The 25,088-nt window shown below is 39.3% G+C and overlaps 1 protein-coding gene across 1 annotated transcript in view; it reads right to left on the bottom strand.

The window, feature by feature from the left end:
- Window positions 1-25,088, bottom strand: part of LOC150080001 (uncharacterized) — a 276,163-nt gene that overhangs the window by 213,751 nt on the left and 37,324 nt on the right. The window contains exon 2 of the mRNA XM_090383329.1: window positions 2,648-2,771. Coding sequence (XP_090239455.1) covers window positions 2,648-2,749 — 102 coding nt within the window. The 5' untranslated portion in view covers window positions 2,750-2,771. The remainder of the gene's footprint in view (window positions 1-2,647; window positions 2,772-25,088) is intronic.

The raw sequence follows: 25,088 nt of genomic DNA, 5'->3' as shown, positions 1-25,088 counted from the left end.
AAGGCCTTATATACCTCAATCAGATCACCGCGCAGATGCCTAGTCTCCAGCCCCTGCAATTTGCAGAACTTAAGCCTCTCTTGGTAAGAGGATCCCTTCATTCCCCTCACCAATCTTGTTGCCCTTCTCTGTACACGCTCAAGTAAATCTACATCCTTCCTGAAATGAGGCCTCCAGACCTGTACGCAGTACTCAAGGCGTGGCCTGACCATTGCCTTATACAGAGGGACAATCACCTCCTTTTCCCTGCTAGCAAAATTCCTATATATCATTGACAAAACCCCATGACCTGCCCTGGCAGCCTGTCTGCATTGCTCAGAGAACTTCATATCTGACTGCACAATTACTCCCAGGTCTTTTTCATTTTCTACCACCTTAAGTGTAGTACCACACAGTTGGTAAGTTTCTCTGGGGTTACTTCTACCCATATGCAGTACTTTGCATTTGTCAAGGTTAAACTTCAGTTGCCACTTCTTAGCCCATCTGCCCAAATTATCTAGATCCTGTTGCAGTAGCACACTGCCATTACTGTCATTAACAACCCTGCCAACCTTTGTATCATCTGCAAACTTCGACATTAAGCCTGATATGCCTTCATCAATATCATTGATAAATATACAAAACAACAGTGGACCTAACACCGAACCCTGTGGGACTCCACTAATAACATTAGTCCAAGAAGAGCAGAACCCATTGATTACCACCCTCTGTCTTCTCGCACTTAACCATCCTTTTATCCATTGTAGCAACTTACCCTTAATACCATTCTGCTCCAATTTGTACAATAGTCTTCCATGCGCAACAATGTCAAAAGCTTTCCTGAAATCCAAATATATGATATCAAAATTATTTTTTGCATCCAGTTCCTTTGTAATCACATCATAATATCCTATCAAATTTGTCAGACAAGACTTTCCCTTAACAAACCCATGCTGTGTCTGAATTATTGCTGCAGTCTTGTCTAGATGATCCTGCAATGCATCTTTAACCAGCGACTCCATTATTTTACCCGGAACAGAAGTTAAACTAACTGGTCTGTAATTATTCGTGTCATCCTTCGATCCCCCTTTGTGAATTGGGGATACATTTGCACATCTCCAGTCCGTGGGAACCTCCCCTGAGTCCAAGGATGCTCTCATAATTATGGCTAAGGGTTTGCTTAGTTGCTTTGCCGCCTCCTTTAATATAACTGGATAGATCCCATCGACCCCAGGTGCTTTTCTTACGTTTAACTTCAACAATTTCTCTTCCACTTTGCTCTCAGTTATTACAAGATCATTAAGCACCCTGCTACAATCTGATAACCTCCTGCCATTTTCAAACCTTAATAATTCCTCACGTGTGAATGTAGATGCAAAAGACTCATTCAATTTGCTTGCTATCTGAGCAGGATCATCAACAGTCGAACCATCGATGTCAAGTGGACCAATCAGATTCATCCCCTTCCTTTATGAGTTTATATAAGTAAAGAAATCCTTGCTGTTTTTCTTAGCATCTTTTGCCAAGGATTTCTCGTAATCTGCCTTCGCCTGCCTCACCTCCTTTGTGACCTGATTACAGATTAACTTATATCTGCCATAGGCTTCTGAGTCGGTTGATAATTTATATGCATCCCATGCATTTTTCTTCTCTGTTACGAGTCTCATTAGTTCATTTGACAACCATTTAGGCCTAAACCTTGAACAGTATTTCTTAATAGGTATGAAACTTTTAGTAGCTTCCACGATTAATTCCTTGAATGCTTCCCACTTAGAATTTACTGTTGGTAACATCGTCAGTTGATCCCACTGTACAGAATTTAAAAACTGTCGGAGACCACTGTACTCGCCTTTACGGAAGCAAAAACCCTTTCCTTTACCCCTGATGGTAATTAAATCTTTAAGTAAATCCCACGTCAGTACACTGTGATCACTGCCACCTAGTGGTTCTTTTATCTGCAAATTCCTAATACATGAATGATCACTGCTGATAACCAGATCAAGAATGTTACTTTCTCTGGTTGCCTCTCGAACATGCTGCTGCAGAAAACAATCATCCAATAAATCCACAAAAGTCTGACTAGTGTGTGAGTGCCCAACCCACAAGTTCCAGTCAATATCTGGGAAATTAAAATCCCCCATTATAAGACATTCAGATTTACTAGCCCACTCTATTTCTCTGTACAATTGTTCATTGTACTCATTCGAGTCATTAGGCCTATAACACACTCCTACTCTTATTTTTGCTTTCGCAGTGCTTATGTCACACCAAACAGACTCAACAGTGCACTGTTCATCTATATCAACTGGATGCACTTCTTTTGATTTTATGTTTTTCTTTATTAACAGCATAACACCTCCTCCCTTCCTATCCTGTCTATCCTTTCTGTACACATTGTACTCCCCAAATTCCAGTTCGGCATTCCTTATATCTGTGTGACACCACGTCTCTGATATCCCAACAATATCCGCCTTTGATGTCTTGACAACACTTCAAATCCATCAAATTTATTTACTATACTTCTAGCATTGGCATACATGCAAGTATATATTATCATTCACATAATGTTCCTAATTTTCTTACATAAACTGATTTTATAAAGAAACAATTCCTGTTTTAAGTTTGTAATTTATAAAGGAACTTGAGGGAATAAGAATGACAATTTTACCCGGAAATTTTTGCTCATCAAAATATCTTTACAGCAGGTGCATAATTTCCATTTTCCTTCCATCTTAATATTTCTGCTTTTGCTATCTGAAGACAGAGCCATGCTGATTATTGCACACAGATATCTGTAAAAGATATGAGTGAAATAGAATTAATATAACATATCAGTTTCATGGATTTATGAGTTATTAAATAAATATGTATAAACAGTAATTTTTATAATTAATAATTCAGGTAATATTGACAGTCACAAAGTCCGTTTCATCTTTAATCAGTTAGCTTTATGTTTCTTACATTTACCCTATAAGACACATTCTCAGAAAATGACAATGAGTTTTCAAATTCTCCTTAACATATTCTATCCAAGTCGAAGGCTGTGCAATGTAAAAGCAGTCATGAGTAGTAGCTGTTCTGAAGAACTCCAAACAGACATTTCTTTATGCTCCATGATCTGCAAGTCTTAGATCTGAAATATTTTTATTTTTTCTGTAATTCCCTATAAGAAATTATTGAGGAAAAATGATGAGATGCTAACAGCATTGAAAAGACTCACAGCACCTATTGCATATAAAATGGCAGTAGACCATATAACACTACCCTATCATAATATTAGAAAATGCAGTTATAATGTACAGTTGTATTCCTCAGTGATAATCTTTGATATTAGTTCTCCAAGATATCCATCCACTGGTACCCCTAGTTATTTTAGCCCATTTCTGAAAGACTGCATCTTACAGAAATGGGCTAAAATGAGCTAAAGATATATTCAGAGTGCACTTAAAACCATATACAGTCGGGCCTCTCTTTAACTAACTTCCATATAGCAAATTTTTCTATGTAGTGAACTTTTTTGATTTCCCCTTGGTCATTACATTGGAAATAGTTTCCGTATAACAAAGAAAATTTCTGTACAAAACACAAATTAAGAGCTAAAAAGATTAAGAATTAATCATTTTATCACTTTAGCTTTAAATAGCTAAAGGGTTTAATTCTTAAGAGCATTCCACAATTTAGTGTTGCCTGTAAAACATTTACGGTAGCGAGAAGTTGCACTGGTCAACTGTTATCTATGTGTCCACAGTCGGCAAAGATTAAGGAATATTCTCCACACAAACATTGGCTCTGGTCAACCTGTATTCTATTGTAAGCACCCTATTAGAGAATTAGGAGATAGTGATTTTCTGCTATCCGGGAAATTCATCTGTTGTTAAATGTATCATTCACACGTTCATTAAATTTCACCTGTCTCTGTATGGTTGGTACAAATTGTCCCTAAATCAGAGGCATGCTATGGCCATAGTTGCCGATGCACCTAAGAAATCTCTAAATCAACCAACCCTAAATCAGTTTGTTTTAGCTGCTGTGCAAGTAACCTTATAATGTCTAAGAGGAAATCCTTGAGTGTAGTGAAAAAAGTGGAAGTGCTTAATAATGTAAATTGCGGCATTAAAAAAAAAAAAGAAATCGCTTTAAAATTTGGTGTCCCTGCCAGTAGTGTATCAACCATTCTGAAAAACTGTGTTTCAATTCTCAAACTGTTTGAGGAAACAGGACCCAGCCCAAAGCGTGCAAAATTATGCCTGTATGAAGATGTAGATGAAGCCATTTTTAAGTGGGTGAAGTTGATTCAAGACCAAAACATGCTAATAATAGGGCCATTAATAAAAGAAAAGGCTATGGAGTATATGGAGTACACATCTTTTCTAGGGTATAAAACTTTCAAAGCCATGTCTGGTTGGCTGGACAAATGGCTTACTCAACAAAGTAATTTCTGGTGAAAGTGGGGTTGTAATTGAAGAAGACTGTACCCATTGGAAAAAACAGTTTAAATTATAGAGGACTACGAGCCCAAAGACATATCCAACTTTGATGAAACAGGTCTATTTTTTAAATGTTTGCTGAAAAAGACACTGACTTTTAAAGATGATAAATGTGTAGGTGGTAAAAATAGTAAGGAGAGAATTACAGTTTTGGTTAGTGCAAATATGGCTGGTAATGCAAAACTGAAGCTTTTGGTAATAGGCAAAAGTAAACAACCCCCATGTTTCAAAGGAGTAACATCGTTAGATTTGGATTACAACTACGACAAAAGTTGTAGTCCTCCGCAGCCGAGTGGTCAGGAGCAGGAGTGCAGTAGCACACGCCCTTTGAGTAGACCGGGGTCCGAGCCCCTGACTGCGGAATACGGTCGATTTGCCAACCCGCACTGGACCAACGTGGCAGATAATGGTCCATTTCCCTCAGCATGAATTGTTGATGAGGCTTCCATCCTGCAGTGGGTTAATAATGGCTGCACTTTACCTTTTACGACAAAAAAGCTTGGATGACAAGTGAAATTTTTGAACGGTGGATTTTAAAATTTAATAGAAAGTTGACGAAATAAAACAGAAAGATCACTTTGATTGTCGAAAACTTCTCTGCCCACCTCAATCAGTAATTTCAAAAATTACAAGCGTGAAGCTTGTTTTCTTCCCTCTGAATACCTCGTCTAAACTGCAGCCAATGGACCACAGCGTTATCAAGAATTTTAAAATGCACTACCGAAGGCGCATACTGAAAAAAATTATACTGAGAATAGAAACCAACCAACTAATCTATAGATTCTGTTATAGATTTGCAGATGGGCATATCAGAGTTGGCAAAGGTTTGGAGTCAAGATGTGACATAAACAACAATTAAGAATTGTTTAGCATTAGCAAAGGCACATGATGCAAGAAAGCAAGCTTATATAGCATCAGCCAAAAAAAAAAAAAAAAAAACCCCTTATTTCACCCATCCACTCGCTCCAAATGTTTGTCAAGTTCTGCCTTGAATCTATTTAAGCTATCAACTTCTACGACAGATGGAAGTTTGTTCCAGCAATCAACCACCCGCTGGCTAAAGGCAAACTTCCACACATCTATCCTACAACCGTCTTTCCTCAATTTGAATTTATGCCCTCTCAGGCGATTATTCTGAGCACGAGAAAGAATCCCGTCAGCATTGAGCATGCTCAAACCATTCAATGCTTTATACAACTCAATCAGATCACCTCGCAGGTGCCTAGTCTCCAGACACTGTAATTTGCAAAACTTAAGCCTTTCTTTGTAAGAGCAACCCTTTGTTCCATTCACTAATCTTGTTGCCCTTCTCTGTACTCGTTCCAACAGCTCTACATCCTTCTTAAAATGAGGCCTCCAGACCTGTATACAGTACTCAAGGTGTGGCCTGACCATTGCTTTATACAAGGGAATAATCACCTCCTTATCCCTGCTAGAAAAATTCCTGTATATCATTGACAAGACACCATGAGCTACTCTTGCAAACTGTCTGCACTGCTCAGAAAACTTCATATCTGCTGCACAATTACCCCCAGGTCCTTTTCATGCTCTACCACTATCAGTGTGGTACCACAGAGTTGATATGTTACTCTGGGATTACTGCTTTCCATATGTAGTACTTTACATTTGCCAATGTTAAACTTCATTTGCCACCTCTCAGCCCATCTGCTCAACTTTTCTAGATCCCGTTGCAGCAGGGTACTGTCATTAGTGCCATTAACAACCCTGCCAACCTTTGTATCGTCTGAAAACTTGGACATTAAGCCTGATATGCCATCATCAATATCATTTATAAATACAGAAAACAACAATGAACCCAAAACTGAACCCTGAGGGACTCCACTAATAACATTAGTCCACAAAGAGCAGTGTCCATTGATTACCACTCTCTGTCTTCTCCCACTCAACTATCCCTTTATCCATAGCAGCAATTTGCCTCCAATGTCACACTGCTGCAATTTGTGTAGAAGTCTTCCATGTGCAACAGTATCAAAGGGTTTTCTAAGATCCAAATATATGATTTCAAAGTTATTCTTTGCATCCAGTTCCTTTGTGACTACATCATAGTATCCAATCAAATTGGTCACACAAGACTTCCCCTTAACAAACCCATGCTGTGTCCGAGCTATAACTGAAGTCTTGTCTAGATGATCCTGCAATGTTTCTTTAACCAGTGCCTCCATTAATTTCCCTGGAACAGAAGTTAAACTAACAGGTCTGTAATTACCTGTGTCTCCCTTTGATCCTGCTTTTAGCAAAAGCAGGTTTTGCTAAAATGCCGATTAACAGTGATGAGAGGGATGAACTGCTACAAGACATTTAGCAATCTTGGGAAGAACTCCAAGCGAGAGGTTTGATCAGTGGAGAAATTGTTCTTGAAGAATTTTTAGGAGTTGATAACGATGTCATGTCATAGTAGCTGCATATCTGAGTGACTCCAACGTTTTGGAGAGTTTTCAAAGAACTAGTGAGAATATTGACGATGAGTTGTATGAAATTGAGGGCAACGAAAGCAATGAGGGCAATATTAAATGAAATGTTGGCAGCATTTGAAAATTTGCGTCAAGGCGTTCAGTGTGAAGAAAATGAACCTGAAAATATATTTGAGTGCTTAAACAAATGTGAACACTTTTATGAACAAGGTACAGTAAAATCCAGTGTACAACAAAAAATAACCAAATATTTTATGACATAATTCTTAAAAGTGTACTAATATCTTGTGCGCATCATGTAGGTAGTCATTTCTTAATGTGTGTATTAATAAATTAATTGTTTTAAAATGTTAGAAAATTTTTTCATTCCCACTTATTTCTGATTTATTTCTCATATTTTGCTGTATTTCTGAGTTGAATTACAGTATTTTTCGTTGTTGAAGAGGTCATATTTCTTTATAGTGAAATATTGGTAGTGGATATTTGAGAAGTTGAAGTTGTAAACAGGGCAAAGATAACTTAGTTGAATTATTTGCTGTATGATTCCTTTTGCTTCAAAGATGGTACTTGTGCATAAGTCTGTTCTCAAATTGGAAGGTAGAATACAATGTGATATCATCAGCAAAACTATGGATAGGATTTGTGGCCATTGATAAACAAGAGGAAAAGAGTGGGAGAAAGAACTGAACCTTGGGGAACACCAGCATTAGTGGAGAAGTTAAAAGACCGAGAGCCATCTACCATCACCCAGAGTAAGCAGTTAGTGAGAGGAGATTCATAATTACTGTCTTTGACAGGAAATATCAGAACAGACTTATGCACAAGTACCACCTTTGAAGCGAAAGGAATCATACAGCGTTCTGTATGATTCCTTTCGTCAGAAAAAGTACGTGGGGTTTGGCAGACTGTAAGTGGAAATGGACATCCTTGAGATTATAACTGAAACCACGTATATTTGTGAAATGAAATATTTGGAAATGTTTGGAAGGTTTAGATCTTTTTGCAGATAAGTTTCCTGTATTAGTTTGACAATTCATGGTGTATTCAGCGGTAACAAAAGGTAGGAGGGGGGACATGCTGTATGAAGTAATGAAATTTTTTGGATATGATATACACATAGTAAGAATATAACCAGTTCCTTGACATAACATGGCCTCAACGACGCCCCTTGCATACAGCTTTGAAGTCACTATATCTTGAAGTAGCTATGTTTCCACTCTCCTAATTGTCAACTCCCTATTTCACGGTCAGCCATCGCTCTCTCGGCTAATCTAGTGCCAGTCAGAGCCTTTTCTCCTGGTAAGTCACTGTTAGCAGGTTTTCTATGGAATATAATTTTTTTGTAAGCCTTTCTGTATAATTTTATTCCTTAGGGTGCTAGTCGAAATTCCTTAAATTTCGGCTGTGTGGCAGAGTAGTTCTCAACCTCTATTTTTCCAATTCTTTTTGTCCTGTCTCTCTCCGGTGCATTTATCAACACTTCCCACCTTCAACTTCAATACTGTTATGAACCTAATAAACTAACCATGCAGTGTATGCATATATTTTATGAAGATAAAATATGGATGTATTCTATTCCAAACTGTTTCATTATACTGGTGATTCAATACCTATAAAATTTTTGAGCGTGATGATTTCCTTCTACTTTTGTCTCTCTCTCTCTCTCTCTCTCTCTGGTAACTTGGGAATTTTTTTTTTTTTTTTTTTTTTTGGCTGGTGCAGCATGAGCCTCAGGCTTCCTTGCACCATACAGCTAATAATAATATAATATATCTCCAAAATTTTAGTGAGAAAACATAGGCCGAAAATTACTATAATTAGTAGAAATGTGTTACCTAGCAAATGCCTACCGCCAGCATGTCTCCTCAAGTTAAATACTCTGGTAGCCTGTATATATGACAAACATTATAAAAGGGTCTGTAATAATATGTTCCAGGGTCTCAGACTACCTTAAATTACTGCACAAGTACTTACCGCTTTATTGAAATCGAATTCGAAGAAGTAGCTAAAGATATAACGAAAGGACTCTTAAAATTTAAATTATTATGTAAAGTACTGTATATTCCGGCGTATAAGTCAGCCTTCGAACAACTAAAAAAAGTCTAAAATTCGACGTATCCTCTGGAATTTTTTTTTTTTTTTTTTTTAGGTGTATGGCGTATGCATTCTGGTTTTCGAAAGAATTGAAAAAACAAATACAGTATTATTAAAATATTTACTGAAAATTAAAAAAGTAAATTTGTTATAATTTGATTCTTAGGCAATACTTATAGTTTTATCTTTTTAAACACTTTTATTAGCATGTGTATACAAACCGGTAATATTCTTTGATTACTCTGTATTTAAGTTCGCGCCCAGAAGTTGTTTTAGTTTTGTAATCAGTTTTAGTACTGCCACCTATCAAAATAGTGTACTCACAGGATTCCCTGAACTCGTTTCATAGAATGAAAAGCGTACAGTTTGTTGTGGTTGTGAGGACAATCTTCTCATATTTACTTGAGTAAGTACCTTGCTCTTTTTGTAATTAACTTTAACTTTCGCTTTAACCCAGACGAAATATTAGCAATTGGGGACTAAGACTACACTGAAAATGTTCAGTTAGGCCAGAAAATTTAAACCCTGTTTTCGAAACAATTTCAACGTTGCTTGGCTCAGCAGTTGAGTGTAAGAGAATAAATAAATAAATCTTTATTTGTCCTACCAAATTTAAAATATAGGCGTACATTGGTAAGTGACAAATTCCCTTCAAGGCAGAAAATGACAGGGGATAAAATTTTCTGTTTATACTCCGGCACGACAACCAAGTCAGTAGAGTTTACAAGAGGGAGTAATACTCTTGATTTGATTATCAGTAGTGATTCTTCATGCATTAAGAATCTGCAGATAAATGAACCACTTGGTGGCAGTGATCACAGGGTGCTGAAGTGGGAGTTACTCAAAGAGGTAACTACCATTAGGGGTAAAGGGAAGGGGTATTGCTTTCGTAAAGGCGACTACAATGGACTGAGACAGTATTTAAATTCTATACAGTGGGATCAACTGATGATATTGCCAACAGCAAATTCAAAATGGGAAGCATTCAAAGAACTTATCGTGGAAGCTACTAGGCTTTACATACCAACTAAGAAATATTGTTCAAGGTTTAGGCCTAAATGGTTGTCAGATGAACTAATGAGGCATATGGCAGAGAAGAAAAATGCATGGGATACATACAAATTAACACGTGACACGGACGCCTATGATAGATACAAGTTGATCTGTAACCAAGTTACAAAGGAGGTTAGGCAGGCGAAGGCAGATTACGAGAGATCCTTGGCAAGGGATGCGAAGAAAAACAGCAAAGAGTTCTTTACTTATGTAAACTCTAGAAGGAAGGGGATGAATCAGATTGGTCCACTTGAGATCGATGGGTCAACTGTTGATGACCCTGCTCGGGTAGCTAACAAACTAAATGAATATTTTGCATCGACATTCACACATGAGGAGTTATTCAGCGAGGGGAATGCCAGAGGTGTATTCAACTCTAGCAGTAAGCTAGAGAATCTTGTAATAACTGAGAGCAAAGTGGAGGAGAAATTGTTGAAGATAAACACAAGAAAGGCACCTGGGGTGGATGGGATCTATCCAGTTATATTAAAGGAGGCAGCAAAGGAGGTAAGCAAACCCTTAGCCATAATTATGAGAGCTTCCTTGGACTCAGGGGAGGTACCCATTGACTGGAGATGTGCAAATGTGACCCCAATTCACAAAGGGGGATCAAAGGCTGACACAAGTAATTATAGACCTGTGAGTTTAACTTCTGTTCCCGGAAAATTAATGGAGGCACTGGTGAAAGAAGCACTGCAGGATCATCTAGACAAGACTTCAGTTATAGCTAGGACACAGCATGGTTTTGTTAAGGGGAAGTCTTGCCTGACCAATTTGATTGGATACTATGATGCAGTCACAAAAGAACTGGATGCAGGGAATAACTTTGATATTATATATTTGGATCTTAGAAAGGCTTTTGATACTGTTGCACATGGAAGACTGCTGCACAAATTGGAGCAGTGTGGCATTGGAGGCAAGTTGCTGCTATGGATAAAGGGGTGGTTGAGGGGGAGAAGACAGAGAGTGGTAATCAATGGACACTGCTCATCGTGGACTAATGTTATTAGTGGAGTCCCGCAGGGTTCAGTATTGGGGCCTTTATTGTTTTCTGTATTTATAAATGATATTGATGATGGTATATCAGGCTTAATGTCCAAGTTTGCAGACGATACGAAGGTTGGCAGGGTTGTCAAGGACACTACTGACACTATGCTGCTGCAACAGGATTTGGAAAGGTTGAGCAGATGGGCTTCGAGGTGGCAAATGAAGTTTAACATTGACAAATGTAAAGTACTACATATGGGAAACAGCAACCCCAGAGCAACGTATCAACTCTGTGGTACTACACTGACAGTGATAGAGAATGAAAGGGACCTGGGGGTGGTGGTGCAGGCAGATATGAAGTTTTCTGAGCAGTGCAGACGAGCTGCAAGAGTAGCTCATGGTGTATTGTCAATGATATATAGGAATTTTTCTAGCAGGGATAAGGAGGTGATTATTCCCTTGTATAAGGCAATGGTCAGGCCACACCTAGAGTACTGTATACAGGCCTGGAGGCCTCATTTCAGGAAGGATGTAGAGCTGCTGGAACGAGTACAGAGAAGGGCAACTAGATTGGTGAATGGGACAAAGGGGTTCTCTTACGAAGAAAGGCTTAAGTTTTGCAAATTACAGTGTCTGGAAACTAGGCACCAGCGGGGTGATCTGATAGAGGTGTACAAAGCCTTGAATGGTTTGAGCATGCTCAATGCTGATGGGATTCTTCCTCTAGCTCAGAAAAATCACCTGAGAGGGCATAAATTCAAATTGAGGAAAGACAGATGTAGGATAGATGTGCGGAAATTTGCCTTTAGCCAGCGGGTGGTTGGTGGGTGGAACAGACTTCCATCCCTTGTCGTGGAAGTTGATAGCCTAAATAAGTTTAAGGCTCAGCTGGACAGGTATTTCGAACGAACAGAGGGGTGAAGTGGAAGTGGTTATTTTTATTTATTTATGTTACTTTTTTTTTTTTTTTTTTTTTTTTTTTTTTTGGCTGATGCTGCATAAGCTTGCTTTCTTGCATCAAATGCCTCTACTAATGCTAATGCTAATGCTAAATGTCAATACAAATATTTATCGTATTTAGTAGTCACGGGCTAGAACCCCAGTCCACTCAAGGAAGGCGTGCTATGCACTCTCGCACCTGACCATGAATAATATTATAACAGATTTCAGGGCATCCTTGCTAATTTCAAATTTGGCTAGTCTCATGTTTATTAATTCCAATTCAATCCAAAAAAATATGTTCTATCATTGTTAATAAAATATCGTTCGGCCACTGACTCGAGATCAAGAGTGGTCTGATGAAAAAGAAACTGAAAATGCATCACGCGGGTTTGGTGGAATATTTTTAAATAATAATAAAAATGTAAACATCTATGCAGTCAATTTTCATAATTTAATGCTTAACAAATAAGAATTTTTTAAATTATATTTATTTAGTACAGATTTCATAAAATAAATAACTTGGTTAGTCTTTACAATTTTATACCTAAATGTTAATTCTTTATTATTCTCCTAAAAAATTTTGGCTTACTTATGATTTAATTTTTATTCTAAGTGATTTTTCAACGTTGTATTCCGTTGGCACATCTCAGGGAACGTTGTAGTAGTAGTAGTAGTGGCATGTGATGCAAGAAAGCAAATGTATGTTATGCAGCAACAGCCAAAAAAAAAAAAAAAAATCACACCATTCCCTCCAAATGCCTGTCCAGTTCCTCCTTAAATTTATTTAATCTATCAACTTCCACAACGTAAGATGGAAGTTTGTTCCAGCAATTAACCACCCGCGGGCTAAAGCCAAATTTCCGCACATCTATTCTACATATGTATTTTCTTAATTTGAATTTATGCCCCCTTAGATTCGTAATCTGAACAAGTGGAAGGATCCCATCAGAATTCAGCGTGCTCAACCCATTCAAGGCCTTATACACCTCAATCAGATCACCGCGCAGGTGCCTAGTCTCCAGTCACGGCAATTTGCAAAACTTAAGCCTCTCTTGGTAAGAGGCTCCCTCCATTCCCCTCACCAATCTTGTTGCCCTTCTCTGTACATGCTCAACCAAATGTACATCCTTCCTAAAATGAGGCCTCCAGACCCGTACGCAATACACAAGGTGTAGCCTGACCATTGCCGTATACAGAGAGACAATCACCTCCTTTTCCCTACTAGCAAAATTCCTATATATCATTGACAAAACCCCATGACCTGCCCTGGCAGCCTGTCTGCATTCCTCAGAAAACTTCATATCTGCCTGCACAATTACTCCCAGGTCTTTTTCATTTTCTACCACCTTAAGTGTAGTACCACACAGTTGGTACGTTTCTCTGTGGTTACTTCTACCAATATGCAGTACTTTGCATTTGTCAAGGTTAAACTTCAGTTGCCACTTCTTAGTCCATCTGCCCAAATTTTCTAGATCCTGGTGCAGTAGCACACTGCCATTACTGTCATTAACAACCCTGCCAACCTTTGTATCATCTGCAAACTTCGACATTAAGCCTGATATACCTTCATCAATATCATTGATTAATATACAAAGCAACAGTGGACCCAACACCGAACCCTGTGGACCTCCACTAATAACATTAGTCCACGAAGAGCAGCACCCATTGATTACCACCGTCTGTCTTCTCCCACTCAATCATCCTTTTATCCATTGTAGCAACTTACCCTTAATACCATTCTGCTCCAATTTGTACAATAGTCTTCCATGCGCAACAGTGTCAAAAGCTTTCCTGAAATCGAAATATATGATATAAAAATTATTTTTTGCATCCAGCTCCTTTGTAACCACATCATAATATCTTATCAAATTTGTCAGACAACACTTTCCCTTAACAAACCCATGCTGTATCTGAATTATTGCTGCAGTCTTGCCTAGATGATCCTGCAATGCATCTTTAACCAGTGACTCCATCATTTTACCCAGAACAGAAGTTAAACTAACTGGGCTGTAATTACTCGTGTCACCCTTCGATCCCCCTTTGTTAATTGGGGATACATTTGCACATCTCCATTCCGTGGGGACCTCCCCTGATCCCAAGGATGCTCTCATAATTATGGCTAAGGGTTTGTTTAGTTGCTTTGCCACCTCCTTTAATATAACTGGATAGATTCCATCCACCACAGGTGCCTTTCTTAAGTTTAACTTCAACAATTTCTCCTCCACTTGCTCTCAGTTATTACAAAATCATTAAGCAGCCTGCTACAATTTGATAACCTTTTGCCATTTTCAAACCTTAATAACTCATCATGTGTGAATGAAGATGCAAAATATCCATTGAGTTTGTTTGCTATCTGAGCAGGATCAACAACAGTCGAACCATCGATATCAAGTGGAGCAATCAGATTCATCCCCTTACTTTTAGAGTTTATATAAGTAAAGAAATCCTTGCTGTTTTTCTTAGCATCCTTTGCCAAAGATTTTTCCTAATCTGCCTTCGCCTGCCTAACCTCCTTTGTGACCTGATTACAGACTAGCTTATATCTGCCATAGGCTTCTGAGTCTGCGCGGTTAGCACAGTGGTATCGTCACCGTATTCCCCACACCGGGTGGAAAAGGCCTGGGTTCGAATCCCGTCGATGACGCGAGGAACTTTAATGGGCTTTTTTCACTCCGTGGCTGAGTTAGTTGGTCTCATGCGTAGATAGCAAGGTCTTTCTCTTCAGTAACGGGGGTTTTTTCGTCCAGCAAAACAGGCAAATCAACCATAGAACATACGCAATTTACAGACACAAATACGGGTTAATATATTTAATTACGGGCAACCCTAAAATAATAATAAAATAATAGGCTTCTGAGTCTCTTGATAATTTATATGCATCCCATGCATTTTTCGTCTGTCACGAGTCACATTAGTTCATTTGATAACCATTTAGACCTAAACCTTGAACAATATTTCTTAATAGGAATGAAAATTTTAGCAGCTTCCACGATTAATTCCTTGAGTGCTTCCCACTTAGAATTTACTGTTGGTAACATCGTGAGTTGATCCCACTGTACAGAATTTAAAAACTGTCTGAGACCACTGTACTCACCTTTACGGAAGCAAAAACCATTTCCTTTACCCCTGATGGTAATTATATCTTTAAGTAAATCCCAAATCAGTACACTGTGATCACTGCCACCTAGTGGGTCCTGTATCTGCAAATTCTTAATACAGGAATGATCACTGCTGATAACCAGATCAAGAGTATTACTCTCTCTGGTTGCCTCTCGAACATGCTGCTGCAGAAAACAATCATCCAATAAATCCACAAAAGTCTGACTAGTGTGTGAGTGACCAACCCACAAGTTCCAGTCAATATCTGGGAGGTTAAAATCTCCCATTATAAGACATTCTGATTTACTAGCCCACTCTATTTCTCTGTAGAATTGTTCATTGTACTCATTCCAGTCATTAGGCCTATAACACACTCCTATTCTTATTTTTGCTCTGTCATTCAACAGCAAGTACTATTATTATTATTATTATTAGGGTTGCCCGTAATTAAATACATTAACCTGTATTTGTGTGTGTAAATTGCGTATGTTCTATGGTTGATTTGCCTGTTTTGCTGGACGAAAAAACCCCAGTTACGGGGGAGAAAAACCTTGCTATCTACGCATGAGACCAACTAACTCAGCCACGGAGTGAAAAAAGCCCATTAAAGTTCCTCGCGTCATCGACGGGATTCGAACCCAGACCTTTTCCACCCAGTGTGGGGAGGACAGTGACGATACCACTGTGCTACAGCGCAGACCAACAGCAAGTACTGTCAGTTCTGGTATAACGCACATTTTAGCAACGTGAATTTGCTCTTACGCGACTAATATATTCGGGAATAATGCGAGTATATACGCGATTTTGGCTTTGGCTCATGCGCGATTTCGTTTGCAAGTAATCCCAGGTGAACGAAAACTTGGCACCAAGCTGAACGTAGCGACCTGCGCAACAATACTTACAAGTTTACGAGGTTTAAAATATGTCACACATCAAGTGCTATATTTACTGTAGTTGTAGTGGTCGGGGACACACTATTGTCATTCGCTGTATTTACAAGATAACAGGTGATCCTGTAGACAAACTCATGTTTTCAGCTCACATTTTTCTGTTCCAACAGAAATTTCGTGTGCGCGATAGCATGAGAAGAGTAGCACATTTCTGGAGGTTACCATAAAACAATAAAAACAATTTGCAGTTTCCGGTTTGTTGGGCTTTTCTATTAGTGTGATCTAATTAACAAATATGATGAGATCTTCATGCATTAAGAATCTGCAGATAAATGAACCACTTGGTGGCAGTGATCACAGTGTGCTGAAGTGGGAGTTACTCAAAGAGGTAACTACCATTAGGGGTAAAGGGAAGGGGTATTGCTTTCGTAAAGGCGACTACAATGGACTGAGACAGTATTTAAATTCTATACAGTGGGATCAACTGATGATATTGCCAACAGCAAATTCAAAATGGGAAGCATTCAAAGAACTTATCGTGGAAGCTACTAGGCTTTACATACCAACTAAGAAATATTGTTCAAGGTTTAGGCCTAAATGGTTGTCAGATGAACTAATGAGGCATATGGCAGAGAAGAAAAATGCATGGGATACATACAAATTAACACGTGACACGGACGCCTATGATAGATACAAGTTGATCTGTAACCAAGTTACAAAGGAGGTTAGGCAGGCGAAGGCAGATTACGAGAGATCCTTGGCAAGGGATGCGAAGAAAAACAGCAAAGAGTTCTTTACTTATGTAAACTCTAGAAGGAAGGGGATGAATCAGATTGGTCCACTAGAGATCGATGGGTCAACTGTTGATGACCCTGCTCGGGTAGCTAACAAACTAAATAAATATTTTGCATCGACATTCACACATGAGGAGTTATTCAGCGAGGGGAATGCCAGAGGTGTATTCAACTCTAGCAGTAAGCTAGAGAATCTTGTAATAACTGAGAGCAAAGTGGAGGAGAAATTGTTGAAGATAAACACAAGAAAGGCACCTGGGGTGGATGGGATCTATCCAGTTATATTAAAGGAGGCAGCAAAGGAGGTAAGCAAACCCTTAGCCATAATTATGAGAGCTTCCTTGGACTCAGGGGAGGTACCCATTGACTGGAGATGTGCAAATGTGACCCCAATTCACAAAGGGGGATCAAAGGCTGACACAAGTAATTATAGACCTGTGAGTTTAACTACTATTCCCGGAAAATTAATGGAGGCACTGGTGAAAGAAGCACTGCAGGATCATCTAGAGAAGACTTCAGTTATAGCTAGGACACAGCATGGTTTTGTTAAGGGGAAGTCTTGCCTGACCAATTTGATTGGATACTATGATGCAGTCACAAAAGAACTGGATGCAGGGAATAACTTTGATATTATATACTTGGATCTTAGAAAGGCTTTTGATACTGTTGCACATGGAAGACTGCTGCACAAATTGGAGCAGTGTGGCATTGGAGGCAAGTTGCTGCTATGGATAAAGGGGTGGTTGAGGGGGAGAAGACAGAGAGTGGTAATCAATGGACACTGCTCATCGTGGACTAATGTTATTAGTGGAGTCCCGCAGGGTTCAGTATTGGGGCCTTTATTGTTTTCTGTATTTATAAATGATATTGATGATGGTATATCAGGCTTAATGTCCAAGTTTGCAGACGATACGAAGGTTGGCAGGGTTGTCAAGGACACTACTGACACTATGCTGCTGCAACAGGATTTGGAAAGGTTGAGCAGATGGGCTTCGAGGTGGCAAATGAAGTTTAACGTTGACAAATGTAAAGTACTACATATGGGAAACAGCAACCCCAGAACAACGTATCAACTCTGTGGTACTACACTGACAGTGGTAGAGAATGAAAGGGACCTGGGGGTGGTGGTGCAGGCAGATATGAAGTTCTGTGAGCAGTGCAGACGAGCTGCAAGAGTAGCTCATGGTGTATTGTCAATGATATATAGGAATTTTTCTAGCAGGGATAAGGAGGTGATTATTCCCTTGTATAAGGCAATGGTCAGACCACACCTAGGGTACTGTATACAGGCCTGGAGGCCTCATTTCAGGAAGGATGTAGAGCTGCTGGAACGAGTACAGAGAAGGGCAACTAGATTGGTGAATGGGACAAAGGGGTTCTCTTACGAAGAAAGGCTTAAGTTTTGCAAATTACAGTGTCTGGAAACTAGGCACCAGCGGGGTGATCTGATAGAGGTGTACAAAGCCTTGAATGGTTTGAGCATGCTCAATGCTGATGGGATTCTTCCTCTAGCTCAGAAAAATCACCTGAGAGGGCATAAATTCAAATTGAGGAAAGACAGATGTAGGATAGATGTGCGGAAATTTGCCTTTAGCCAGCGGGTGGTTGGTGGGTGGAACAGACTTCCATCCCTTGTCGTGGAAGTTGATAGCCTAAATAAGTTTAAGGCTCAGCTGGACAGGTATTTCGAACGAACAGAGGGGTGAAGTGGAAGTGGTTATTTTTATTTATTTATGTTACTTTTTTTTTTTTTTTTTTTTTTTTTTTTGGCTGATGCTGCATAAGCTTGCTTTCTTGCATCAAATGCCTCTACTAATGCTAATGCTAATCTATCCAGTTATATTAAAGGAGGCAGCAAAGGAAGTAAGCAAACCCTTAGCCATGATTATGAGAGATTCTTTGGACTCAGGGCAGGTACCCATGGACTGGAGAGCCCAAATGTGACCCCAATTCACAAAGGAGAATCAAAGGGCGACACAAGTAATTATAGACCTGTTTAACTTCTGTTCCAGGAAAATTAATGGAGGCACAGGTTAAAGACGCACTGCAGGATCATCTAGACAAGACTTCAGTTATAGCTCGGACACAGCATGGTTTTATTAAGGGAGAGTCTTGCCTCACCAATTTGTTTGGATACTATGATGTGGTCACAAAGGAACTGGATGGATGGAAAAACTTTGATATCATATATTTGGATCTTAGAAAGGCTTTTGATACTGTTTCACATGGAAGACTGCTGAACAAATTGGAGCAGTTTGGCTTTCATGGCAAATTCATGCTATGGATAAAGAGATGGTTGAGTGGGAGAAGGCAGAGAGTGGTAATCAATGGACACTACTCATCGTGGACTAATGTGATTAGTGGAGTCCCTCACGGTTCAGCGTTGGGTCCATTATTGTTTTCTGTATTTATAAATGATATTGATTATGGTATATCAAGCTTCATGCCAAGTTTGAACACTATACGAAGGTTGGCAGGGTTGTTAAGGACACTAATGACAGTACGCTGCTGCAACAGGATCTAGAAAAGTTGAGCAGATGGGCTGAGAGGTGGCAAATGAAATTTAACATTGACAAATGTAAAGTACTACATATGGGAAGCAGTAACCCCAGAGTAACGTATCAACTCTGTGGTACTACACCGATAGTAGTAGAGAATGAAAAGGACCTGGGGATGATTGTATACAGGTCTGGGGGCCTCATTTTAAGGATTGTTTGTTCGTTTGTTATTAGGAGCATTAGCAACTAAGGCAATATTGCTCCGGGAATATGCGGTGGTCATTCCCTGACCTTTCCGCATCCTCCGTATTTGGTGATGATGGGCTCGAACCCCGGTCTAAGCAAGAAGCGTGTACTACGCACTGCTGCGCCTTCCGACCTGGCTACCGAGGCGCCTTTAAGAAGGATGTAGAGCTGTTCGAACGAGTACAGAGGACAACAAGATTAGTGAATGGAACAAAGGGTTGCTCTTACAAAGAAAGGCTTAAGTTTTGCAAATTACAGTGTCTGGAGACTAGGCACCTGCGAGGTGATCGGATTGAGGTGTGTAAAGCCTTGAATGGTTTGAGCATGCTCAATGCTGATGGGATTCTTCCCCTTCTCAGAATAATCACCTGAGAGGACATAAATTCAAATTGAGGAAAGAGAGATGTAGCATAGATGTGCGGAAGCTTGCCTTTAGCCAGCGGGTAGTTGGTTGGTGGAACAGATTTCAATCCTTTGTTGTGGAAGTTGATAGACTAAATAAATTTAAGGCGGAGCTGGACAGGAACGAACGTAGGGGTGAGTTCGCAGCGTTTTTTTTTTTTTTTTTTTTTGGCTGTTACTGCATAAGCTTGCTTTCTTGCATCATATGCCTCTACTAATACCAATGCAAATGCTAAGTAGTAAACGCGATCTTGCTACATTTGCGATAATACCGATAGCTGGAATTTCTTATTTATTATTATTATTATTATTATTAGCTATATCCTGAGGCTTATGCTGCAACAGCCAAAAAAAAAAAAAAAAAAAAAAAAAAAAATCCCGAATTAATTGTGAGGGTTTTCCGGTTATTAGGCTGAAATGTGTTTCCCCTTCCATGAAATCTTTAATCATATAAAAAGCATAAATAAAATTTCAGAATCTTCTCTTCATTCGTATTTTTTAAGCTTCGTAAACTTGTTGCTCCGTATCTCACTTGTGCATGCCGTGTTTGTCGTTATTGATTGCTTATATTTTTTACTGTTTTGAATTTTATAATCCTAAAAAAAAAAAATGTCATTGAACAGAAATAGCAATTAGTATGCAAATATTACAGTATTAATTAAGCTATGTACGTAAGCGTACATAGTCTCCGACCAATACAAGGTACCTTGGCAAGATAATAAAGTGCTATATTACCATAATATTAGTTAAGGCATATGATGCAAGCATATCATATACTTGGATTTCAGGAAAGCTTTTGATACTGTTGCACATGGAAGACTCCTGTACAAATTGGAGAGGTATAGCATGAAGGGTAAGTTGCTACAATGGATAAAGGGATGGTTGATTGGGAGACGACAGAGAGTGGAAATCAATGGGCACTGCTATTCATGGACAAATGTTATTAGTGGAGTTCCCCAGGGTTCGGTTTTGGTCCCATTGTTCTTTTGTTTATTTATTAATGATATTGATGACGGTATATCAGGTGTAATGTCTAAGTTTGCAGATTATACAAAGGTTGGCAGGGTTCTTAACGACAGTAAAGACAATATGCTACTCCAACTGGATCTAGCATTAGCATTAGTAGAGGCATATGATGCAAGAAAGCAAGCTTATGCAGCATCAGCCAAAATAAAAAAAAAAAAAAAAAAACACTTCCATTTCACCCCTTCGTTCGTTCGAAATACCTGTCCAGCTGAGCCTTAAATTTATTTAGGCTATCAACTTCCACAACAAGGGATGGAAGTCTGTTCCACCAACCAACTACCCTTAAATTTATTTAGGCTATCAACTTCCACAACAAGGGATGGAAGTCCGTTCCACCAACCAACTACCCGCTGGCTAAAGGCAAATTTCCGCACATCTATCCTACATCTGTCTTTCCTCAATCTGAATTTATGCCTTCTCAGGTGATTATTCTGAGCAAGAGGAAGAATCCCATCGGAATTGAGCATGCTCAAACCGTTCAAGGCTTTATACACCTCATCTAAATAAGTTGGGAAAATGGGCTGAGAAGTGGCAACTGAAGTTTAACATTGACAAATGCAAATTACTGCATATGGGTAGCAATAACTGAAGAGAAACGTACCAACTGTGTGGTACTACACTCAGGGAAGTGGAAAGTGAAAAAGACCTGGGGGTAATTGCGCAGTGAAATATGAAGTTTGCTGAGCAGTGCAGACGGGTGCCAGGGTGGAGTCTTGTCAATGATATATAGAAATTTTGCTAGCACGGACAGGGAGGTGATTATCCCTTTATACACAGCAATGGTCAGACCACACCTGAAGTACTGTGTACTGGTCTGAAGGCCTAATTTTAGGAAGTATGTAGAGTTGGTAGAACGAGTACAAAGAAGGGCAACAAGATTTGTGAGGGGAACAAAGGAGTGCTCTCACCAAGCCAGGCTTCAGTTCTGCAAATTTCGCGCCTGGGGAGTAGGCACGTGCGAAGTGATCTGATTGATGTTTATAAGGCCTTGAATGGGTTGAGCTAGCTGAATGCTGATGGGATTCTTCCTCTTGCTCAGAATAAGAACCTGAGGGGGCACAGTTTCAAATTGAGTAGAGATAGTTGTAGAATAGATGTGCGGAAATTTGCCTTTAGCCAGCGGGTAGTTGATTGGTGGAACAGGCTTCCATCTTTTGTTGCGGAAGCTAATAGCCTAAATAAATTTAAGGCTGAACTGGACAGGCATTTGGAACGAATGGAGGGGTGAAATGGGAGGTTTTTTTTTTTTTTTTTTGCTGATGCTGCATAAGCTCGCTTTCTTGCATCGTATGCCTGTACTAATGCTTAAAAAAGATTTATACAGCATCAGCCAAAAAAAAACCCCTTCCCATTTCGCCCATCCGGTCACTCCAAATGTTTGTCTTGTACAGATTTATTTAAGCTAGGTTCTTAATCTGAGCAAGCGGAAGTATCCCGTCAGCATTGAAACTGCTCAAACCATTACAGGCCTTATACACCTCAATCAGATCACCTCGCAGGTGCCTACTCTACATATGCTGCAACTTTCAGAACCTTTCATCGCAAGCGCACCTTTGTTGCTCTCACCAATCTCGTTGCCCTTCTCTGTACTCGTTCTAACAGCTCTACATCCTTCCTAAAATGAGGCCTCCAGACCTGTATACAGTACTCAAGGTGTGGCCTGACCATTACCTTATATAAAGGGATAATCGCCTCCTTGTCTCTGCTAACAAAATTTCTGTATATCATTGACAAAACTCCATGACATGCTCTGGCAGCCCGTCTGCACTGCTCAGAGAACTTCATATCTGACTGCACAATTATCCCCAGGTATTTTTAATTGTCCACCTCCCTCAGTTCCTGTTATATGTATTAAATATATTTATTTATTTTTATTAGTAATTGAAGATATTTAAACTTGTGTTAGCAATTTTATTGGGTTTCTAACTTTTTTTTTTTTTTTAGTGTTTTACTTTCCTGACTGAAAATTATTTTTTTTATTGCTCTGCCGCTATCTCTATTTTCCTCATATGCCCTGTTGGTTTTTATGCGGGAAATATCATATCGCGGAGAGTTTAGGAACACATGTACCGCGTTATAAATAACAGAAGTGACTGTATAACAAACAATACTGGATATACCTACAATGTTGTATACTTCGATGTTGACTGCCAAGTGACGAGCTACAATTTAATTATTTCATTGGCCATCAGAAATTTGTCATATGCTGATTATCAAAATGCAGAATATTATTTTGAAATCCGCTTGTTTTATTCTATGTGACCGAAGCGAATTCGATTAAGAAGTATGATATGCACAATATATTCTCTCTCTGCTTTTCATAACATTCATAGAGTATGTTGTTGTTATTGGGTTTTAGGAGCATCAGCGGCTAATTGTCTGTAAATTACGTGTGTTCTGTGGTTCATTTTCTGTTTGCTGGATTAAAAATCCGAGTTTACGGGAGAAAGGAGCATGCTACTCTCTCCTGAGACCGACTAACTCAGCCACGGTATGAAAAAGATCCATAAATATTCCTTCCGTCATCGATGGCTTTCGAACTGAGGTCTTTTCCACTCGGTGTGGGGAGGACGGCTATCCTACCAACACTGCTACCCACGAGGACATTTCATATACCTTCTGCTACTTTTTCGACTACAGCACTGCTTATATGCTATAAAGCACAAATGTCTGCGCGGGTAGCACAGTAGTATCGTCACCGTCATCCCCACACCGTGTGAAAAAGGCCCGGGTTCGAATCCCGTCGATGATGTGAGGAACTTCAGTGGGCTTTTTTCACTCTGTGGTTGAGTTAGCCTCAGGCGTAGATAGCAAGGTTCCCCCCCCCCCTAGAAACTGGGGTTTTTTCGACCAGCAAACAAGGAAATCGACCAGAGAACACACGCAATTTACAGACAAAATAAATATATGGGTAGATGTAATCATTTACGGGCGGAGCGCCTAATATCGTAATTTGGTTTTTATAAAGCACAAAACGTGGAAACACCTACTTTGGATTATAGACAGGAATTAATACGACAATGTTTACCATTGTACCTTTATAAAAATTTTCTGACGTTGCGCGCCTTTTAAAACCCATGAATTTGATTTGTTAATTTTCTTCATCAAAACATTCTTCTAATAATCTTCTTCATCAAAACAGTTCATAATCTTCTTCATCAAAACAGTTCATAATCTTCTTCACGAAAACATTCAGTGGAATTCGTCAACAGTAAGGTATTCAGGTTTACTTTTCGAGTTCTCGAAAAGTAAATTATCAGTTTCTTATAAGCAAAGGCCCTATTACATTGAGGTCCTGCATAGAGAGAAAACATTTTTCAGGATGTTAAGAAGGCTTTTGATACTATTGCACATGGAAGACTGCTGTACAAATTGGAGCAGTGTGTGGCATTATGGGCAATTGCAGCTATGGATAAAGGGATGGTTGAGTGGGAAAAGACATTGAGTAGTAATCAATGGACACTGCTCGTCGCAGACTAATTTTATCAGTGGAGCCCCTACGGTTCATTGTTGGGTCCATTGTTGTTTTCTGTATTTATTAATGATATTGATGAAGGTCTATCAGACTTAATGTCTAAGTTTGCAGACGATAGTAAATTAATTTAATTTACTATCGTCTGCAATAGTAAATTCAGACGATAGTAACAGTACGCTACTGCAACAGGATCTAGAAAAATTGAGCAGATGGGCTGAGAGGTGGCAACTGAAGTTTAACATTGACAAATGTAAAGTACTGCATATGGGTAGCAGTAACCCCAGAGTAATGTATCTACTGTGTGGTACTACACTCAGGGTGGTAGAGAATGAAAAGGACCTGGGCTAAATGTGCAGTCAGATATGAAGTTTTCTGATCAGTGCAGACGGTCTGCAAAAGTAGCTCATGTTGGATTGTCAATGATATACAGGAATTTTTCTAACAGGGATAAGGAGGTGATTATCCCCTTGTATAAGCCAATGGTCAGGCCACACTTTGAGTACTGTATACAGATCTGGAGGCCTCATTTTAGGAAAGATGTAGAGGGGGCTGGAACGAGTTCAGAGAAAGGCAACAAGATTAGTGAATGGAACAAAGGGATGCTCTTACGAAGAAAGGCTTAAGTTTTGAAACTTACAGTGTCTGGAGAGGAGGCACCTGTGAGGTGATCTGATTGAAGTGTAT

Source organism: Mastigoproctus giganteus, chromosome 10, assembly GCF_048544385.1.
Source record: "Mastigoproctus giganteus isolate SK-2022 chromosome 10, ASM4854438v1, whole genome shotgun sequence".
NCBI classification, from domain to species: domain Eukaryota; kingdom Metazoa; phylum Arthropoda; class Arachnida; order Uropygi; family Thelyphonidae; genus Mastigoproctus; species Mastigoproctus giganteus.
Note: the sequence above shows the minus strand (reverse complement) of the source record. Positions and strands in the feature narration are given on the sequence as shown.